This window comes from Dromiciops gliroides, chromosome 1 (assembly GCF_019393635.1).
Source record: "Dromiciops gliroides isolate mDroGli1 chromosome 1, mDroGli1.pri, whole genome shotgun sequence".
In the NCBI taxonomy this organism is placed as follows: Eukaryota; Metazoa; Chordata; class Mammalia; order Microbiotheria; family Microbiotheriidae; genus Dromiciops; species Dromiciops gliroides.
This window is the reverse complement of record NC_057861.1, coordinates 68,833,130-68,854,412: the sequence shown is the minus strand read 5'-3', so window position 1 is coordinate 68,854,412 and position 21,283 is coordinate 68,833,130. Positions and strand designations below refer to the sequence as shown.

General features: G+C 45.3%; 1 protein-coding gene across 3 annotated transcripts in view; it reads right to left on the bottom strand.

Annotated features, from left to right (window-relative positions):
- VAV1 (vav guanine nucleotide exchange factor 1) overlaps nucleotides 1-21,283 on the bottom strand; it is a 42,114-nt gene that overhangs the window by 9,326 nt on the left and 11,505 nt on the right. For 2 of the 3 annotated variants that reach the window (XM_043973677.1, XM_043973686.1), the window contains exons 2-21: nucleotides 19,900-20,016; nucleotides 18,814-18,872; nucleotides 18,436-18,504; nucleotides 18,071-18,179; nucleotides 17,900-17,995; nucleotides 17,731-17,799; nucleotides 14,117-14,220; nucleotides 13,491-13,590; nucleotides 5,219-5,314; nucleotides 4,872-4,940; nucleotides 4,381-4,467; nucleotides 4,175-4,260; nucleotides 3,293-3,425; nucleotides 2,937-3,046; nucleotides 2,079-2,180; nucleotides 1,624-1,721; nucleotides 1,417-1,439; nucleotides 847-892; nucleotides 529-665; nucleotides 20-85 (exon numbers count right to left, since the gene is read on the bottom strand). In XM_043973677.1, the coding sequence (XP_043829612.1) occupies nucleotides 20-85; nucleotides 529-665; nucleotides 847-892; nucleotides 1,417-1,439; nucleotides 1,624-1,721; nucleotides 2,079-2,180; nucleotides 2,937-3,046; nucleotides 3,293-3,425; nucleotides 4,175-4,260; nucleotides 4,381-4,467; nucleotides 4,872-4,940; nucleotides 5,219-5,314; nucleotides 13,491-13,590; nucleotides 14,117-14,220; nucleotides 17,731-17,799; nucleotides 17,900-17,995; nucleotides 18,071-18,179; nucleotides 18,436-18,504; nucleotides 18,814-18,872; nucleotides 19,900-20,016 (1,776 nt within the window). The remainder of the gene's footprint in view (nucleotides 1-19; nucleotides 86-528; nucleotides 666-846; nucleotides 893-1,416; nucleotides 1,440-1,623; nucleotides 1,722-2,078; nucleotides 2,181-2,936; nucleotides 3,047-3,292; nucleotides 3,426-4,174; nucleotides 4,261-4,380; nucleotides 4,468-4,871; nucleotides 4,941-5,218; nucleotides 5,315-13,490; nucleotides 13,591-14,116; nucleotides 14,221-17,730; nucleotides 17,800-17,899; nucleotides 17,996-18,070; nucleotides 18,180-18,435; nucleotides 18,505-18,813; nucleotides 18,873-19,899; nucleotides 20,017-21,283) is intronic. The other variant, XM_043973688.1, reaches the window with a different exon arrangement.

The following is a 21,283-nucleotide window of genomic DNA, read 5'->3' as shown; positions in this document are numbered from 1 at the left end:
GGGTCCAGGCCACACTCACGTGAACATAAGGCTTGACTTTCTTGCAAGGAAACCATCCTGTCTCATTGGTAGCCGTGTTTCTGCCCTGTGCATCAGAGGAAAGGGATGACATTGAGAAAGAGGCACCGAGGTGGCCGAGGGCAGCCGTGCGCATGTGCCCGCCTGCTTCTCTATCTGCCCCGCTACTTGTCCACCTGCAATCTGTCTATGCACGGGCTGACCTTTGTTGCACAAAGAACAATGTGGTGTTGGGGTTTTTTTTTTCAGTTCTGGAGGCTTTGGAGCATCCCAATATTTGATGCCACAGAAACGCTCACTCCTGTCTCTCCATGCCTTTAAAGTTTATGAAGTACCTTCTTCACACCCACATTGGGACAGAGTGAAGCAAGTATTTTTGTTCCCATTTTACAGATGGGAAAACTGAGGCAGACAGAGGTTCAATGACTTGTCCAAGGTCACGCAGCTAGTCTTCCTGGCTCCAGGCCCATTGGATCTCTCCACTCAGAAGGCCCTTTCCCCAAGCCTCACCTGCCACCAGTTCTGCTCAGCTTCTGCCTTGGTCAGCTCCACGATGTCTCCGGGGTTCAGCCTCAAGAAAGGGCCAAAGGCTACAGGGGGTGGAGGCAGCCCATAGTACTCTTGGCACACCTCCATCTTGGGCAAGCCTGGGGAGGGAGGCAGGGAAGCAGAAGAGCAAAGGGCAGGTAATGAGGGCTCAGCCTCCACACGGCCTCCCCAGCTGGGCCGGTTCCTACACAAAGGAGGATGTGGAAGGCCTCCCGGGTACTTCCTTCCTCTCCCAGCCACCACCCAGCCCCACACGGGGTTTCACCCAGAGGGACTCACCCAGTTCATTTCTGCTCTTGTCCTGGGCCGATCGGCTAGTCTTGTGCTGAGGAGGGAAGGCGGTAGGGTGGACCCTGGCTCCTGCCATCCCTGTCCCCCACCCCTGCCTCCCCTTCCTCTTCTATATGCCCAGGAAAAGTAGAGAGGAACAGAGCACCACCATGATTATCTCTATTTTACACAGAGAGAAACTGAGGCTCACAGAGGGTAAGGCACTTGCTCAGTATCACAGCCAGGAAATGTTGGAGGCAGGATTTGAATACAGGCCTTCCAGCTTCAAGTTTATACTCCTACACATTCCAGGTCCTGCTCTCTTTCCCAAATTGTGCTGCCGGTTCTACAGTCCCCAGGCTCCCCTCCTACACCCCCAGTCTAGCCTGAGCCCCAAGCTGACCTGCCTCCTGTTCCCTGCTTCCCGGGCTGCAGCTTCTGACCATTGGCCCTGAGCCTCCCCTCCTGATCCAGAACTGGAGGCCCTGGATCCATGGGCTCCAATCCTGGTCTTGACTTCATTCTCTTACCCCTAAGACCACCCTCAGGCCTGGCCCTGGGAACGGGGACCCTCTTTACCTTTCTCAAGGTATTCCCATGATCTGTGAGGAAAGAAGAAAGGGGGACCATTGTCAGAGAGCCTGGGGGGGGGGGGAGGGGAAGCCCTTCCCCATCAAATGCCAGAGTCAAGCAGCCCGAGACTCCACACACACTCTTACCATGGATCCCCCTGCTGGAACCCAGCCCACCATGGCCATATCCCCAGGACAGTCCCTCCCTGGTTACCTGAGCTATGTCGGCCACAGGCAGGCACCCTCCCCAGACACTCCTTGTGAGCAGGTGCCCGACAGCGGTGGCAGCGATATCCCTGATAGAAGGTGCCTCTGTGGGGAGGGTTAGGGGGAGGTTAAGGAGTCCAGCCCTACCTGCACCCCTGAATCCCTCGATCTCCCTCCTCTGGATTGGGGTGGGAGTGGGAGAAGAGGTCCCTCAGAAATCATGCAGCCCAGCTCACTCACATTATAAATAGGGAAACTGAGGGCAGAGAAACCAAGAGCCTGACCTACGATCAGTGACAGAACAGAGGCTTTGGTGTCTTAACCCTGAGCCCTAAGCCTTTTATCATGGACTGTCATCCCCAGCCCCCCAGTTCCCAAGAGGGCAGGATTTCAGGCCATGGGTCCCTTGGCTTACCCCCTCCCCTCCCCCATGCCAGTCACCCCAAGCAGCCTCAGCCCCACCTCAGCAGCATCTGGCAGGCTTTGCAGGAGGCAGTCTCCTCAAAGGAGAACATCTGGAAGTCATGGCCGTTGGCAGTGGCATTGTCAGGGTAAATATTGGAACTGGAGGCAGTCAGAAAGGAGGATTTATGTATAATTAGGAGCTTCAGCAACAGTACAGGCATTAAGAATTTTTTTTTTTTTTTGGTGGGGCAATGGGGGTTAAGTGACTTGCCCAGGGTCACACAGCTAGTAAGTGTCAAGTGTCTGAGGCTGGATTTGAACTTAGGTACTCCTGAATCCAGGGCCAGTGCTCTATCCACTGCGCCACCTAGCTGCCCCCAAGAATTTATTAAAGTATATTAGAAGTTAGTAGAGAGAGAACACACGTCTCTGAAAAAATGGAAAAACCTAGCTCAGATCTACACTCGAGAGAGAGAAAAAGCTGCCTCTACCTAGCAGATCATGTTCTGAAACAGAAAGAGCCTCACTCAGTTCCACAGGAAGCTCCCTGTGGGACTGGAAGAGGGGTGGTCCCCCTCGCAGCTCCAAGCTAACTGGCTAGTAGTATTCAAGTCCCTTGACTGACACAACTCAAAGGTGGTCCCATGACCCAATCACTCAGAGAACATTGAGTCTAACCCTTCAAAGGGCGAGAGAGGAGGAACCCGGCTGAGGTCACACAGAGTGAGAGGCAGCTAGATCTGATTGCCACCCTCCCCACCATCCCCTTCATTCATTCAGTACCCTTCTCTTGCCACCCTACTCTCTGTCTCTCTGGGACCTTGCTAGGTTCCTGTTTGGGAAGGTCTGGCTACCTGGGCTGGAATAGGAGCTAAAGTCAAGGGGGAAAGGGAGAGTGCCTGGGCCAGTCCTCACAGGGCCATCTCGAACTGCTCCATCCATTTCTTCTTCAGTTCTCTTGTCTTAAAGAAGAGCTCGTAGCCCTGGGTTCCCTGGTCCTCGATCAGGAGAAACATGTGGGTCCACTGGGGAGACCAGGAGAGGTGGTCAGGGAGAGCTCTGGGGCTCTGCCTCCTGCAGCCCTCTCCCATCCCAGCTCTTCAGACTCAGACACTGAGTCCCAGTCACACGTGGACTTGAAGGAGGCAGGGCAGGGGAGCCTCTACCTCCGGCTGAGGAGTGACCTTCCTCTCTCCCCCTTTCAAGGCCCCACCTCACTCCCCAGCCCAGGCAGACAAGACCAGGAGCCTGGGCATACTCAGAGAAGGTACCTTCTTGTTATCTCGCTCCCCAGAGGAGTCATCTCGGACCTGATAATTGGGCAGGTTCACAAAGTCCTTTAGGTCATAGATGTCCCCTCGCCTCTTACAGATGAGCAGGGCTTTGTCCAGGAGGAAAGCGTACCTGCAGCAGGGAACAGGAAGAGCCCCAATCCCTCAAGGGTCCCAGGGAGCCAGGCCCTAAGAGGGATGCCTCTGAACCCAGAGGGAGCTGGTAGCTTTCCCCTGTCTTCCTCCAGCTTCACTCTCATTCATTTAACAAATTTTTCATTATACACCTACTACGCACCAGGCATTGAGCATACTGTGTGCCAGGAATTTAGCATACAAGACAAAAATGAAATGCCCCTGCCCTCAAGGAGTCTTCATTCACTCCTCTGTGGGGAAAACTACAAGAATCCAAGTAAATGTGTGTGTGTGTGTATGTATGTATGTATATGTACATATATATATATAATATACAAAATGCATAAAGCTCATCAGCAAGCTAATTTGGGGACCAGGAAGGGGATGCTAGCAACTTGGGGGAAGGGGATAAATCTCTAGAACAAGAGTTCTTCACTGGGAGTCTAGGATTCCAAGAGCTCCATGGAGAGATCTCAAGGGGTCCATGGATTTCGTTTAGGGGGGAAAATACATCTTTATTTCATTTTATAGGATTTTGTTTTATATTGTATTTATAAATATATTTATAATTTATTTTATTTCTATTTCATTGCATAGGTTTTCTTTGTAATCCTACGATTACACATTTACAAATGAATGCCTAGCAGGGTCCATGATGCCAGAAACCTTATTGGCCCCTGCTCTAATAAGAGGCGGTGCTTGGGGGCCTGGGAGGAAACTGGGGACTCGAAAAGGCAGAGTTGGTACCTGTCTATTTTGGATCTCCTCTCCGAGGTGGAAATCTTGAGCTCCCCGTCGATCTTGGGCCGTCCATAGTGGGCCAGGTTCTTCGTCTAGGGATGGGAGAGGGAAAGAGGGCGGGGGCTGGCACTGGGGACAACAGAGTCTTCCTGCCCTCCTCCCCAGCCTGGTTCCCCACAGTGCCCCACTCCATCCAGAGACCCAGCCCTCACCAAGTTCTCAATGGAGAGCTGGAAGGTGGTGATCTGCTTCAGTGTCTCATTGTCTCTCTTGACCTCATTCACACACTGGGCCAAATCCTGAGGACATAGAAGACAAAGCAGCCCTGAGCCAGGTGTGGGCAGTAGGGGGCCTCAAGGGGAGGACCCCAAAAGACCCCAGAACTAAGAGTCAGAAGGGACCTTTGGACAACTAACTCAAGTCTTTCAATTCACAGAAGGGGAAACTGAGGCCAAGAGAGGGAAAATGACTTGACCAAGGTCACATAGGCAGGAAGTATCAGAATCCTTGACCATGTTCTCACTGAGGTTCTCCAACTACGAATCTATCACCTTTTTGTCCACACCAGGGGCTGCTTACCATCTGTGTCTCATATCTGTGTGTTTCCCAAGGCTCCCCCCAATACTAGCAGCTGTCCCCAGTCTGTTGTAGCTACACACACACACACACACACACACACACACACCCCTCCCATTCTCCTCACCCTCATGGCATCCAGTGCCAGTCGCATATTTTCCTTCTCTGTGGCATCCGTTGTATGCTTCACCAGCTCCTGAGCAAGAACAAAGATTCAGAGGTAAGAGAAAGCTATACCACGGCCCCCCAGATTCTCCCATGACTCCCCCAAGTCACCTACACCTTTTCCTAAGGAAACTTTCACACCGGATACAAGTGGGACAATTTCTCTTAAACATTTTTTTGCACACATCCCCCCACCCAAACCAGTGACTCAGTTGCCCTGAGACACCCAAGCCCCTATTGAGGTCACCGTGCCATCCCTCTCCCACCCACCAGGGCCACCCCATGGGGTTGGGAAGGCAGAGAACTCACCTGAAGGAGGAGATGGTACTTTAGCACCCGCTGCATGGGCACCATGAGCAGGTCTCTCAGAGTGAATCGCCCATTGTTCGCTCTCTGGGAACATTCCTGGGGGGAGAAGGCAGGGAACAGGGTCAAATGAACTCATATCTCACTATGTCTAACCATCCTCTGGGAAAGAAGTCAAGCACTTTGAGAAGCTAAGAGGCAGAGGGATGTATGCATCTAGAAAGCAGCAAGTTCAGCCTGAGAACCACTAAGGGAGCAGACCATGGTGGGGGAGGGGGAGAGTTGGCGGGGAGGGGAGTGCTGGGCAGTCAGGGGACTGAGGAACAAATCCCAGCTCTTCTTTCTGAGAGGTGTCCTAGCACAGCAGACAGGGCTGGTCTTGGAGCCAGGGAGAGGCAGGTTTGGGGCTGTGCTCGAGCCAAATCGACCTGTGCCCATTGGGAAGAAAATCTTCAAAGTAAGCACTGACAGGTGGGAAGCAAATGCTCCAAGTCAGGGCTTGATTTATTGATCAATTCTGCATCGTCTAGACCAGTGGTATTGAGCTGAGGCCAGCAGCACACTGACTTAGAAAACCATATATTAACATTATATTTATTTTGTTAAATATTTCCCAATTACATTTTACTGGTGCAGCTGTACTGAGAGGTAGCCCACAGGTGACGTGCTTGACACCTCTGGCCTAGATTTAAAGTGATGGGAAAAGTGAAAAAGGCAGATTAGATTTAAAAAACAGGATAGGGGGATGGGTGGATGGGCTTTATTGTTGCTTATTTTGTTTGAGAGCTAGTTGTTGAACATTTACCAGCTGCTGCCCGACTGCAAATGCACTGATTCCAGCTCTGTGACCTTAGGCGAGTCACAGCTTCATCTCTCTGAGCCTCAGTTTTCTCATATGCAAAATAAAGAACCTAAAAATAATGCCTGTAGTATCTACTGCTAGGAGGTACCTACCAAGGAGCTATTGTGAAGTTCAAGTGAGATAACGTATCTAAAGCCCTCTGATGGCCTGAAAATGCTGTACAAATGTCAGTTATTAGTCCAGCTGTGGGACTTTAGGCTAGTCACTTCCCTTCCTCTGAATTCAGTTCCCACATCTGGAAAATGGAGATGATGATCCTTGTCCTCCCTACCTCATAGGCTATTGTGAGGAACATGGAGAAGTGAGAAATGAGGGCGATTATCACCATGGTGCTGTCTAGTAGAAAGAGCACTAGACTAGGAATCATGGGGAGCTCAGCTATTGACTAATTTGATGGCCTTGGGCAAGTTATTTAACTTCTTTGGACCTCGGTTTCCCTATCTATAAACTGAAGGGCTTGGACCAGATGATCCTTCCCAGTTCCGAATCCTATGATTTATCATGTCTAGAACTTGGCAATTTCCCAAAGGCTACTCAGGCCATTCTGCTACTTCTCCTGTTCAAATATGGCACAAATTTCTGATATGTGTATGTGTGTGTGTTTAGGTATATACATACATACATACATGTGTGTTGCCTATACACATGTGCATGTGCATATACATATATACCTATACTGATAGATGAGTTCTACAGATTTTTCAACCAACTGCACATCATTCAGTGGATCAACAAGGATTGTTGTTTGCTATTTGCCAGGCACTGTGCTAAGTGGTGCCAATACAAAGAGGAGCAAAACCAGTTCTCATCCTCTTCATCCATTGAGTTTCCCTGAGTGGATAGTTAGAACACAGTTATGGACCTCATCCAGGAGGCTTGATACAATTAGCCCAATGTCATCCACAAACAGTAGCATCTGGAGTTTGACATCCCATAGGGGAATCCCTTTTCAACTTGGACTCTGAGCTGGATTTCTTCCATGACAACAGCAAACCCATTTTCTGAATGTACATCTTCCTCTTTTAAGTCTTAATCTTATCTTAATGATCACAAGTTGGTCAAACAAGGTTATCTTTTGTCATATCTTTAAAGGAATCTCATATCATGTTGACCAATGCATGGAAGACATTTTGTTGGAGGAGAGGCCTTAAGTCATCATTTTACTTTATCAAATCAAATACTTTTTTATAGTCAACAAATAATAAGAGAGATCTCTATCTTTTACTTAATTGCATAATGGAAAAAAAAATGTGGCCTGCAGTGGAATTATGCTTACAAAAGTCTACCTGTTCCCTCTTTTTTTTTTTTTTTAAGTGAGGTAATCGGGGTTAAGTGACTTGCCTAGGGTCACACAGCTAGTAAGTGTTAAGTGTCTGAGGCCGGATTTGAACTCAGGTCCTCCTGACTCCAGGGCCGGTGCTCTATCCACTGTACCATCTAGCTGCCCCCTTGTTTCCTCTTAATAGCTTCATCAAGGATATCCTCAATGCATGTGTGTAGATGTGTGTATGTGTATATGTAATATGTTTATATATGTATGTATGTGAAAAAGTAAGCTTCAAAGGTTCTTGTTCTATCATCTTTTTTTTATAGTAATAAAATCCAAGTTGTTGTTGTTTGTTTTTCTATACCACTGCTATCTCTTCACCTCCTTCAGAGACCTTGTAAATGAATCCCTCAGTGTCCCCATAATGATACAACCTCCAGCCTGGACCTCCTCTGGGGATACTTGTTCTAGCCCAGCTGACTGGCCCACTTCTGCTCTCTTTAGTGACATTACTTCCTTTTCTTTAAGGACTTCTGGCAATGTAATGCTAGAGTCTAAATGCCATAATTCTACCATCCTTGATGTAAAAGAAAAAGAGTTTATTAAAAAGAGAGGAAGAGAGAGAGAGAGAGAACACGCTCTTCAGATGTTTCATATCTTCCATTTGTTTGCTGTCTCCTTTCTAGCTTCACTCTTGGCATGACTTTGCTTTATTGAGCCTCTTATTAACTTTCTTTAAACTGGTTTTCCCCTCCTTCTGTCCTGAGTCTTCTTCCCTTCTCTCTCCAGGTGCTCTCATCAGCTCTCCTTGATCCAACTATCACCTCTACACAAGTGATTCCCAGATGTGTCACCAGCCCATATCTCTTTACTTGAACCCTAGTCCTACATCTCCAATTGCTCGCTGGACATCACTACCTAATAACTCATTAATCTTCCACTGAAACCTTCGCTCCTACTAATAGTTCCATTTCTCTCAAAGCACTCCTACTCCTTCAGTCACCCAGGTTCACAACTTAGGTGTCATCTGTGATCTTTGCTCCCCCCCCTTCACCTCCATATATCCAATCGGTTGTCAAGTCTTTACAATTGCACTTCTTCAATATCTCTTTCATCTGCCCCTTTTTTATTCTCTCTAATCACACTACAATCACGCTAGCATGAGCCCTCATCATATTTCCTAACAGGTGACCCTTTACCCAGGCTGTCCTTTCTTTAACCCATCCCCTACACAGCTGCCAAATTGCTATTTAACATACTATATAGACATACAGACTGAATTGACTTGTTGGTGAATATCTTATATGCCCCCCAGCAGAATGTAAGCTCATTGCAAAGTAGGGATCATTTCATTCTTTGTACTTGTACCCCCAGAACTTAGCACAGTGCCTGGTACCCAGTAAGCACTTAATAAAGACTTGCTGATCAATTGTCTCTCATTTTTTTAGGCCCTGCTTCTCATGATCACCCATCATCCTTCTCTGTAAGATTCTGCAAGTCAGTTTATATCCTAAAGTGGCAAAGTCCATGGATGCCATACCTTTTCTCCTGGCAAGTAAGTCAACTATTTGCTAAGGCATTTTTAGACTCTTCTGGTCTCTTCTTTGTGATGATGGATATCAGCTAGACATCTGTACGAAATTATGACAGTCTATGTCTAGGTCCTTTCTTCCACCCATATTCCATTTTAATCATTGATCATTTGAACAAAGGGCATCAATAAAGATATTTTTTGAAAGATTTGTTTGGGGGCAGCAAGGTGGTGCAGTAGATAAAGCACCGGCCCTGGATTCAGGAGGACCTGAGTTCAAATCCAGCCTCAAACACTTAACACTTACTAGCTATGTGACCCTGGGCAAGTCACTTAACCCTCATTGCCCCCCACACACACAAAAAAGATTTGTTTGGACATATCAGGTATGAGTTGTTTTAATTGTACACTATATCTTTTCCTTGCTTCTTCCTTCTAGATCTGTATGAACTTTGATGTTTACTCTAACAAGTCAGTGAGTGGTCTAACCATATACAGACAGCTAATTCAGCAATGAGCCATTTCTCTGTTGAAAAAAATCAATTTCCTTTTCTGAAATGCTATTGCCTTTTCCATGGCCAAAGTCTTTCAATTCTTTTCCAAAATAAAGTATTTATGATGCATAGATGTGAGGGTTCTTCTATGTGGCCCACCTGCCACTGGCCTTTCTCATTCTTTACTCCTTAACCACACTTCCCATTGTAGCCTTCACCATCCTCATCTACTCCCACCTCTGCATTGAAGTTTCCAAGTGTCAAAGTATAGGGGCAACTAGGTGGTGCAGTGGATAAAGCACCGGCCCTGGATTCAGGAGTTCCTGAGTTCAAATCACTTACTAGCTGTGTGACCCTGGGCAAGTCACTTAACCCCCATTGCCCCGCAAAAAAAAAAAAAAAAAAAAAAAAAAAACAAAATAAAATTTTTAAAAAGTATATATTGGGGGGCAGCTAGGTGGCGCAGTGGATAGAGCACCGGCCCTGGAGTCAGGAGTACCTGAGTTCAAATCCGGCCTCAGACACTTAACACACACTTACTAGCTGTGTGACCCTGGGCAAGTCACTTAACCCCAATTGCCTCACTAAAAAAAAAAAAAAAATACACACACACACAAAAAAAAGTATATATTGGGGTGTGTGTGTATATATATATCTATATGTATATGTATAGAGATATATAGATATAACCTATATCAGATTACCTGCTGTCTAGGGGAGGGGGGAGGGAGGGGAGGAGGGAGAAAAATCTGAAATTGTAAAGCATGTATAAACAAAAGTTGAGAACTATCTTTACATGTAATGGAAAAAATAAAATACCTCATACATTAAAAAAAATAAAATAAAAAAATAAAAAAAAGTATATATTGATTTAATTTAGATAGCTTTATGAGGTTCTTCATAGAATTTATCTCTTCTTTCTGAACATCAGATGTTGGTGCAGAAGTTACAGTTGTTTTGATGATGGTTCTTTTTGCAAATTCTTATCATGATTGGTACAATTCCAGATAGCTGAGTGTCCCGTGAAATGATGTTTCTTGTTTCCTTTTTGACACATGCTAAAGCCAACTCCACCAGCTCCATTATTTGCTTGCCTGAAAAAGAACCCATGAGCCATCATTGCATCCAGAGGCAATTTCCTTCTTTCTTCTGGTTTTGTCTATGCTGAGTGTCAAGATGGATATGATTTGGTACCCCTGTTAATCATTGGACAAGGATTTCACTTTTATTTCACCACTGTCCAAGAGAAAAGTTTATTCAGGATATTAAAAACTTCAATTCTTGCCGTGTCTTCTGCCTTTCTTGATGTGTTACTGCCGTCACTGCAGAAGCTGGAGAGAAATGAGGGCCACTTTGCATTTTTGTTTCATGAGTGGCCAAGGCCAAAGACTTCATCCTCAGTTGTCCAGTCTCTCCAGGTTCTGTTAGGCCTATCTTCAGAAAGCAGACATAGTCTGCAGTCACAGCCTTTTCTGAGAAGTAGAATCTGACTGAACTTATGCTTTGTTGGAATAACCTGGGAGATCCCAAGTCACCTTCATACTTCAGTGAGGCATCTGAGGGAGACTTTGAGAAATGAACTTATTCCAGAAAAAAGGCCCCATTCATTTAATACTAATATAATCTTCTGATATTCTTGTATGACTGAGAGACATGAAACACTACAATCTTTGAAAAATTGAATATGGCACACAAAACACAGCCATAAGTGAATATAGCAATCTCCTGTTTGATAAACCCCTTTAAAGACTCTAGCCTCCAGGATAAGAACTCACTATTTGACAAAAACTGCTGGGCAAATTGGAAAATTATATGGAAGAAACTGGGCATAGACCAACATCTTATACCATACACCAAAGTAAAGTCAAAATGGGTACAAGATCTAGACTTAAAGAGTGATACCATAGGCAAATTAGGAAAGGAAGGAATAGTTTTCTTGTCAGATCTATGGAGAGGGGAAGAATTTATGACCAAAGATGAGATAAAGAACATTATGAAATGCAGAGTGGATCATTTTGACTACGTTAAATTTAAAAGTTTTGTGCAAACAAGATTAGACAAAAAGCAGAAAGCTGGGAAACAATTTTTTTACAGACAGGGTTTCTGATAAAGATCTCATATCTGAAATATATAGAGAACTGAATCAAATATATAAGAATACAAGTCATTCCCCAATTGGGAAACGGTCAAGGGATATATGAACAGGTAGTTTTCAGATAATGAAATTAAAACTATCTACAGCCATATGAAAAAATGTTCTCAATCACTACTGATTAGATAAATGCAAATTAAAACTACTCTGAGGTACCACCTCACACCTATCCAATTGGCTAATATGACCAAAAAAAAAAAAAGGGAAAATGATAAATGTTGGAGAAGATGTGGGAAAATTAGAACACTAATACATTGTTGGTAGAACTATGAACTGATCCAACCATTCTGAAGAGCAATTTGGAACCATGCCCAAAAGGCTTTAAAACTGTGCATACCCGGGCAGCTAGATGGCGCAGTGGATAGAGCACCGGCCCTGGAGTCAGGAGGACCTGAGTTCAAATCGAGCCTCAGACACTTAACACTTACTAGGTGTGTGACCCTGGGCAAGTCACTTAACCCCAATTGCCTCACACAAAAAAACAAAACTGTGCATACCCTTTGACCCAGAAATACCACTACTAGGCCTATATCCCAAAGAGATCATAAAAAAGGGAAAAGGACCCACATGTATAAAAATATTTGTAGCTACTCTTTTTGTGGTAGCAAAGAATTGGAAATTGAGGGGATGCCCATCAATTGGGAAATGGTTAAACAAGTTATGCTATATGAATGTAATGGAACGCTATTGTGCTGTAAGAAATGATAAGCAGATGTATTTCAGAAAAACCTGGAAAGACTTACACGAATAGATGCTTAGTGAAATGAGCAGAACCAAGAGAACATTGTACACAGTATCAACAAAATTGTGGGATGATCAACTGTGATAGACTTAACTTTTCTCAGCAATACAATGATCCAAGATAATGTCAAAAGACTTATGCTGGAAAATGCTCTCCCCATTCAGAAAAAGAACTATGGAATCTGAATGTAGACTGAAGCATACTACTTTCACTTTTGTTGTTGGTTTTTTGTTATTGTTCTTGTTTATTCTTTCTTGAGGTTTTTTTTTCCTTTTGTTCTGATTAATGTGGAATTATGTTTAACATAATAGTATTGTATAACCTATATCAAATTGCTTGCTGGCCTCAGGAGCGGGGAGGGAAGAGAGGGTGGGAGAAAAATTTGAAACTCAAAGAATATTTTTACATGTAATTGAAAAAAATGTTAATTTTAAAAATGATTTTAAAAAAAGAAAAATTCAGTACGAGTACCATCACCCAAAGGCAATGGATAGGAACATAGTGGATGTCGGCAAACTGTAATACATTACCAACAGAATTATGAAAGAATTGAGTAATCAAAGAAATATATGAGTGGGAAAAAAAAGGAAGACAGAAGTAAGAGTGAGGAAGAATGCAGCTCTGAATTTGATGTCAAAGGAGTTGGGTTCAAAATCTACCTCTTCAGGGGCAGCTAGGTGGTGCAGTGGATAAAGCACCGGCCCAGATTCAAGAGGACCTGAGTTCAAATTTGAACTCAGACACTTGACACTAGCTGTGTAACCCTGGGCAAGTCACTTAACCTTTACTGCCCTGCAAAAAAGAAAAAATCTACTACTTCTACTTATTCCCTATGTGATCATGGGCAAATCACTGGATCCATTTGGATCTCAGTTTCTTGCCTACAAAACAAAGGGATTGGATAGCCTATATACCCCCTTGGTATCCTCTTAAAGTCAAGGAAAATCAAGAAAGGCTTCCAGAATTTTAGATGATCCGAACCACAGGAAGGGAGGAAACATGAAAATGAGTTGTACAGAATGAACAGGTATAGATGGGTTGTAATCTGCATCATGGGAGAAAATACTACACTGATAAAAACACAGAGTATTTAGGTATCTTGGCTATTGTTGTTGTTGTGATTATTGTTAGATGGAGTACACTGCAGCCTGACTGCATGAGATAAGCACCAGCTGTTCCTTGTTCCTACCAGTACCTCCTTCCCCACTCCACTCCAAGCCTACCAACCTCCAGCTTCATCTGCACATCCTCCCGCATGCTAGCTACTCGGTCCAAGTGCTTGCTGGCTGACTCCACCTGGCTGCAGTAACGGCCATATATGAGAAACCTGTAGTGGGAGAAAACCAGAGATGTGCTAGTAAATGTTTAACAACTGGCTCTCAGCTCTCTGGGGAGGAGGGGGAGTGGAAATGTGTTCAGAACACATTTTTAAGCTTAATCTGTATTATTAGCATTTTATTCATCACATTCTTAAATCTAGACAATTAACAAAAACAATTAATTAAGCCCTCATTTGTAATGTTTGATGATTTTCAGTGTAAATACTCACACTGAAAATTTAACAACGGGCTCTCCAGAGTTGAACTGGCCCTAGCAAAGTCCTGAGAACCCAAGGGAATTGTAGTGCCTCAGCCCGGGAATCCTTCTTGGTGTACCCTATTTGACTGTGGAGGAACTTGAAGCCCAGGGAAGGAGAGTGATTTACCCAAAGCCAATCAATCAGCAGTTCAGTGGGAACTGGAACCCAGATCTACAGCTCCCCAGTGGCTAGTGGGCAGGGTATTCTGGAGGCCATAGATCATTGCTGAGGCAGCAATGGTTCCTTTAACCACCCCTCCCCCTTCCAGCCTCACCTTTCCTTATAGCTGATGAACACCTGGTAAAGCTCCAGGCCACCATTGGCAGAAAGCGCTTCCCTCAGGTCCCTCAGGAAGCTGCTGTGGACACTGAGAAGGTCCTGAGAAGAAAATACAGAAGAAAAGAATCTCAGAGGTAACAAGGACCTCAGGGAAACCCAGAGGTGCCAAACATAAGACATGTGGCCAGATTAAAATGGAATTGGGAAATATTTGCCAAAATAAATACAAATAGAATACACAGGGGGCAGCTAGGTGGCGCAGTGGATAAAGCACCAGCCCTGGATTCATGAGGACCTGAGTTCAAATTCGGCCTCAGACACTTGACACTTACTAGCTGTGTGACCCTGGGCAAGTCACTTAACCCTCATTGCCCCACAAAAATAAATGAATGAATGAATGGATAGATGGATGGATGAACGAATGAACAAATGAATAAATAAATAGATTTTTTAAAAGAAATAGAATACACAAATAACTTCCATTTGAAAACTAGGTTCACCTGCAGCTGGCAGGGATCTTTTGGTGTGGACTGGTGGCCCCCATTTCTATTTGAGTTTGACACCATCACTCGGGTCCAACCCACACATGACTAGGATTCTCCTCCTACCATCCCTTGCAGCTAGCATGTGTTTCCCCCCAACCTCCAGTCTTCTCTTCTCCAGGACCTCCTCCGCATTTATGCCAGCTTGTTAATACCCTTCCTAAAATGAAACACCCAGAATGGAATCTAGTATTCCAGCCGTGATGTGATCTGACCAGGGCACAGCAGAGGAGGTCCAACACCTCCCTTCTAGAGACTGTGCCTTTCTTAATATAGCCAAATATAATATCATTTTGGGGGGAGGGCACTATGTTGATTTGTATTGAGCTTGCCATTCACTAAAATGCTCTGGTCCTATTTTTAGACTTGAGCGGTTTGGGTTCTGAACCCCAACTAGAGAACTTTACATTTATCTCCATTAAATATCAACAGAGATAGGTGGGGGCTAGAGGATTGATTGATCTTGAGGTATCAGGGCTTCCTTAGAAACAGGTTAAACCTAAAATAGAAAAGATCACTAGAGGGGCAGCTAGGTGGCACAGTGGATAATGTACCAGCTCTGGATTCAGGAGTACCTGAGTTCAAATCCGGTCTCAAACACTTAACACTTACTAGCTGTGTGACCCTGGGCAAGTCACTTAACCCCAATTACCTTGCCAAAAAAAAAAAAAAAAAAAAGAAAGAAAGAAAAAGAAAAGATCACTAGAGACAGCTAGGTGACCCAGGGGATAGCCCCCTAGACTTGGAGTCTGGAAGACCTGAGTTCAAATCTGGCCTTAGACACTTACAGCTCTGTAACCCTGGGCAAGTTACTTAACTGATGTTTGCCTCAGTTTCATCATCTATAAAATGGAGATAATAATAGCATCTACCTCCCAGGATTGTCGTGAGGATCAAATGAGATAATATTTGTAAAATGCTTAGCATGGTGTCTGGCACATAGTAAGTAGATGCTTAATAAATGTTTACTAAATCTAAATCTAAAATCATTGGCAACCTTCCATCCCATAAAGCTCAGACCAATAGTTCCTTTGATGTGGTATCCCTCAAAAGGAAGCTACACACACACACCACATACACAGATGACCAAGTCATAGGTTCCCAAGCCCACCATCAGGGGCCTTACCATCAAAAAAGTCTCTGTCCCTGAGGTCTGTTCTGAGTCCAGGGCACCCTCTCTCCAGAGCTCAGGACAACCTACAACCCCCAGCCCTTCGATGCAGGAACCAGAGGCAGGAACAAAATGACTCAGGATTTCTCTGTAGTGTGTTATACCCTGAGTGAGGCAGAAAACCCCACTTCTCCCATCCTCCTCTTTGGCCTCTCTGCAGGCCTTCTCCAATCGGCCTGACTCTGCCAGTTCTCCCCCACTCCTCTACTTCCTCCCCCTTGCATAGAGATGCTTCCCAAAGCTCCTTCTTGGGTTCCCTTCTTACCCTCTGTCTGCTCATGGTGCCCTCCTCATCTCATTTGTTTCCTAGGTCCCATTCAATGACCCCACATGAATGATTCCCACCTCTCTATCTCCACTCCAACCTCCAGCCTTCTATTTTCACCAACATACACCTGAATAGCACCATAAGATCATGCATTTAGAACTCAAAGGGGTCTTCATTGACTTGACATGTCCAGAACTGAACTCGGCATCTTCCCCTTAGCATCCTCCCCTGTCCTTTAGACTTCCCTTATTCTTTTTTTTTTTTTTAGTGAGGCAATTGGGGTTAAGTGACTTGCCCAGGGTCACACAGCTAGTAAGTGTTAAGTGTCTGAGCCTGGATTTGAACTCAGATACTCCTGACTCCAGGGCCAGTGCTCTATCCACTGCACCACCTAGCTGCCCCTACTTCCCTTATTCTGTTGAAGGTTCCAGCAGACTGCCAATCACTCTGGCTAAAAACCTCGGGGTCATCTGGGACTCTTCAATGTCCACATCCCAATAAGGACAGGCCCTGGATCCCATTGATTCTGGCTCCCCATCTCTCACATCTGTTTCCTGCCCTCCACCCACACTGCACCTACCCTGATTGCCTCTTCCCTGGACCACTCCAGTAGCCTCCTAACTGGTCTCTTCTATCTCCCTGACTTTGCTCATGCCATTTTCCATGTCCACAATGACATCATTCTCTGTTGAAGTGCCTTCTTTCCTTCAAGGCTAACCGAAGTGCCAACACCTCCCTGAAGCCTCCCCGAACTGCCCCCCCCCCAAAAAAAAAAACTCCTACAAGTGAAAGTGATCCCTCCCTCCTCAAATTTCTCCTAACATTTTATTTGAGCACATTCAGCACCCACATCACAATCATTTACGTGCCTGGCTCTCTCCACTCCCCTGCTGCCCCTATTAACTTGTAATAAACTCCTTCAGAACTCAGTCTGTGTCATAATGACCTGGTGCTGAACCTAGGGCCTCGCATACAACAGGTGTTTAATAACTGTTTGTTAAGTAGTAAGTGACATTTATGCAACACTTTAAGGCTGCATAATCTGAGATATCCTGTACATCTCTTGTTTATAAATAGGTGTTTGCTGGTTGCCCCTCTACCTGAATAAGACTATCAGCTCCCTGAGAGAAGACACTGTCTTTTGCTTTTCTTTAGCACAGTGTGTGGCACACAATAGCTTGTTTGTTTTTGAAGCAATCAAGGTTAAGTGAAATCACTTAAGCAGAATCACACAATAAGTATCTGAGGCCACATTTGAACTCAGGTCCTCCTAATTCCAGGGCTGGTGCTCTATCCACAGTGCCCCTACCTGCCCCTATGAAGTAGATATTTAATAAATTTTTTTTGACTTGATTTGATCCTATCAGGTAGATATTACAAGGACTGTATTTTACAGATGAATAAGTGCAGCTTAGGTGCCCTAAGTGACTTGCTCAAGGTCATACAGTCTGTTAGTGTTCATCAGAGACAGGATTTGAACCTGGGGCTTCTTGAGTCTGAGTCCAGTACTCTGAACACTTCACTATGCTGAAGGAATGGGTAAAGTGAATGGATGAAGGGTGAATGGGACAGAAGAGCTGGAGTGGAGAGCCCTGGGAAGACTATGGAAGAGGGCGGGCTAAGCTCACCTCCAGGTTGATAAAGATGTTCTCAATGTCTTCTAGTTTTAGGAACCGCTGCAGGGGCTTCATGAAGTGCTAGAGGTTGGAGAAAAGAGAAGTGAATGAGAAGAAGAGGAAAGAGCCCCCAGCCAGGCCCTACAGTCCTGTACTAGGCCTCCTCAGGCCAGGTGCCCACCTGCTGGATAGAGATGAGGGTGTCAGTGTATTTCTCTTCTGTCTGCTGGATCTCCCTGAGACAACAGGCCCTCTTGTCCAGTTCGGTCATCTTTGGCTGAGAAAGAGAGGAGGTCCTTCCAGGTACTGACCCAGAACGGAGTACCCCACCCCACCCACACCCCCAACTTACCAGCATGGGCGTGGGTTCTGTGCGCATAAGGTCTTCATAGATCTCATCTCCTTCTGCCTCCTCGTTCTCCACACAATCATAGAGGTCCTCATCTTCCTCCACGGTGTCACTTAGGGGAAGGCATGTGCATCACACATGATACCCCTCTCCTCTACTGCCCCAAACCTAGGGTCTAAAGGCACTCCACCAAATCACCTCCTCTGGGAAGCCTTCCTTGATTACCCACAGCTCTATCTACGCCTTGCTACTATGCTGTTCAGGACTCGCTGAGGGTAAAGCTGTGCCTACTCTCCCTCTTTCTAGCAAGGAATAGTGAGAAGCCCAGTCTCCAGCTGCTGGAAAATCTCCCAGCAAGGGTCACTCACTCGATCTGATCCGACAGTCCACTGTAGATGTCCTCATCCCCAAGATTGTCTTCATCTGTGGGGAAAGGCCTGGGGAGGAGAGAGGCAGAGTCGGGAAAAAGGCTGTGGAACATTCCCTGGGTGGTGAGCTGAAGTTCTGTCTCCATCCCAGGGACTTCTCCATGTTCTGGCTACCTCATCATCATTCCTCGAGTTTACATGCATTGTAAGGTGTGGTAAAAACCCTGTAGTCTCCACCACAGGACAAGAGGGCGGCCAGAGGACCAAAAATGGAGGGTCTAGGTAATGGGAGGAAGGGAGCGGGGGAAGGAGGACAGGTAGGAGCACAGGACTGAAGCTACCATTTGCAAGAAGAAGAAAAATAAAGATTGAACTCACATGATCCCCCTGTTCTGGGCAATTGTTGTCCATGACAGAGCTGACAAGGTGTAGATTACCTGGATATGAAAAGGACTCAGAAATGGAGACCAACATGGGCCCAGCCAGCCAAGCAGCCCTAAGCATGAGCACCATGAATCTTGATAAACCCTTAGCCCTGGGCTCCCCTATAACCTTAATTCCAGTAGTCCAGTATTCCGATCTTTCTAGATCCCAGAGTTTCAGCCCCTGAGGGTCTAGAGTTCTAGATTTCTATGATTTTAGGAGTCTAGGGTTTTCTAACTCTAAGAATCTGGGTTTTTGAGGTACCGGGGTTCCCAGGTTCTAAGGCCTCAGGACTCCTAGTCTCCAAGCCAGTTGCACATTAACTTTTTCACCAGTAGACAGAGCTGCCAAAACCCTGGAGCCATATAATTTGCATCTCCACTCCCAAAGCTCTGCATTCCATTGCCAGAACTACCCATCTCTCTTTCCCCCTTTCCTAACAAGTCATGAATCCTGAACACCCAAGCTCAAAGCCCTCCCTCCCCCCACCCCAGGAAGCCTTGTCTAACTGAACTCCTCTCCCCCAAACCTAACCCTCCAAGTCTCTGATGCCTCCTTTACCAAGAGTTCCTTTTACCAGATCCTTCCAACTCATTTAATCAGTAACTTCTTTTTCCCCCCACTTTCCCCTTCTCCTCAACTAAATTAAGGATCTCTGTTTTCTCTTTCCTATGTAAATCCCCATCATGCCTCACACCAGGGCTCTCTCCACTCCTACATGGTATGTGGACTTGAAGTTTATGCAATTCAATTTTTCTACCCAGTCACATTGCTCTTTTGGCCATCCCCCTCCCCCCAAACTCCATACACAGATACACTGGCCTGGTTTCTTTCAAACTTTGGGATCTTGGGCTTTCACTTGGAAGAGATGGGGAGCAGTCTGTGTTAGTGCTCTTTAGATGGTTTCTGAGATTACCTCCTAGCTCTAAATCCTGGGTACTAGTACCCAAGCCCCCAGTGGGCCCAGTGCTCTTGGTTCTAGAGAATGGACCATCGTTTCCAGGATCAAGACACTGAGGAGCAGATGTTCAAAGGACTGACCTTCCCAAAGTCCTGCACATCAAAAAGGTCAAAGACCTCAAACAGCTGGCTCCTGCGAAGGCCAAACTTCTCACAGCAGGCCAACAGGAAGGTGCGGATGTTCTTGAGACAAAGGAACTGAAAGAGATAGAGAAGAATAAAGGGGATGGGGGGAAAATGGGCCCTGAACCTGATGTCACATCCCCAACCCTCTCTCCATCCCACCCAGAGCTTCACAGCAAGCCTCCTTCCCTAGCTCTCAGGCCCAAGACCTTGGCCCATGTGTGCACTGTATGCTGTGACAGAGAACTGGAAACAGGGTGGGAGTCTATCAATTGGGGAATAGCTAAGCAAATTATAGCATCTGAATGAACTGAAATGGGATTGTGCTCTAAGAAATGACAAAAGGGAGAGATGCAGAGGAACATGAGAGGACAGGTATGAGATGTTTTCGAAAAGGGAGCAGAACCAAGACAATTCATACAGTGGCTGAAATAACATAGAGTTAAACAAAAAAAAAAGTTTTTGAAACTTCAGAACTACCCAAAGATGGACTGTGTAAAGACCAAAAGAGGAAGCATGCTTCCCACCTCCTGATAGAGGACTGATGGACAGGCCACAGGGACAGAAAGGGACAGACATTTTTGAATGTGGCCATTGTAGGGATTTGTTTGGCACGATCATATTACAGTTATCCCTTCCACACTCCCAGGGCCATCTGAAAAATCAGAGTAAAAGTTCTGGGCCCTCCCTTCATCTCAGAGAAGAAGGCTGAATTACTATGGTATTAAAAGATAAAATATTGGGGCAGCTAGGTGGAGCAGTGGATAGAGCACCAGCCCTGGAGCCAGGAGGACCTGAGTTCAAATATGACTTCAGACACTTGACACTTACTAGCTGTGTGACCCTGGGCAAGTCACTTAACCCCAATTGCCCCACCAAAAAAAAAAAAAGATAAAACATTAATATTATACAATACTGTCCATATATTTTATGCATTTCTGAGTTTCTAAACTTTTTCTGTGTCATCTGTTGGCCTTTGCGCATCTTGCATGTCATCTGTGATTTCCACAAAACTCACTCCAAATTCCCATTTAATTTCTTATGTCAACCCACAATATATAGAAAGTCACAATGTGGAAGGTATAAGTGTACTTGTTATGAGAGGGAATGTCTGAAGGATTGGGGGAAGGCGGAGTTAGTAGTGACAGCCATACACACAAAAAAAAGAAGAAATTTAAGAACAACAATGAACCAAAAAAATATTCAAAAGAAAGCAGAAGGAGATAGCCAAGCAGGGCAGTTTTGTTATTATGTGTTCAACTTAATAATAGCTAGCATCTATTGTTTACTATATGCTAGGCACTGTGCTCGTTGGTTTACAAATATTATCTCATTTGATCCC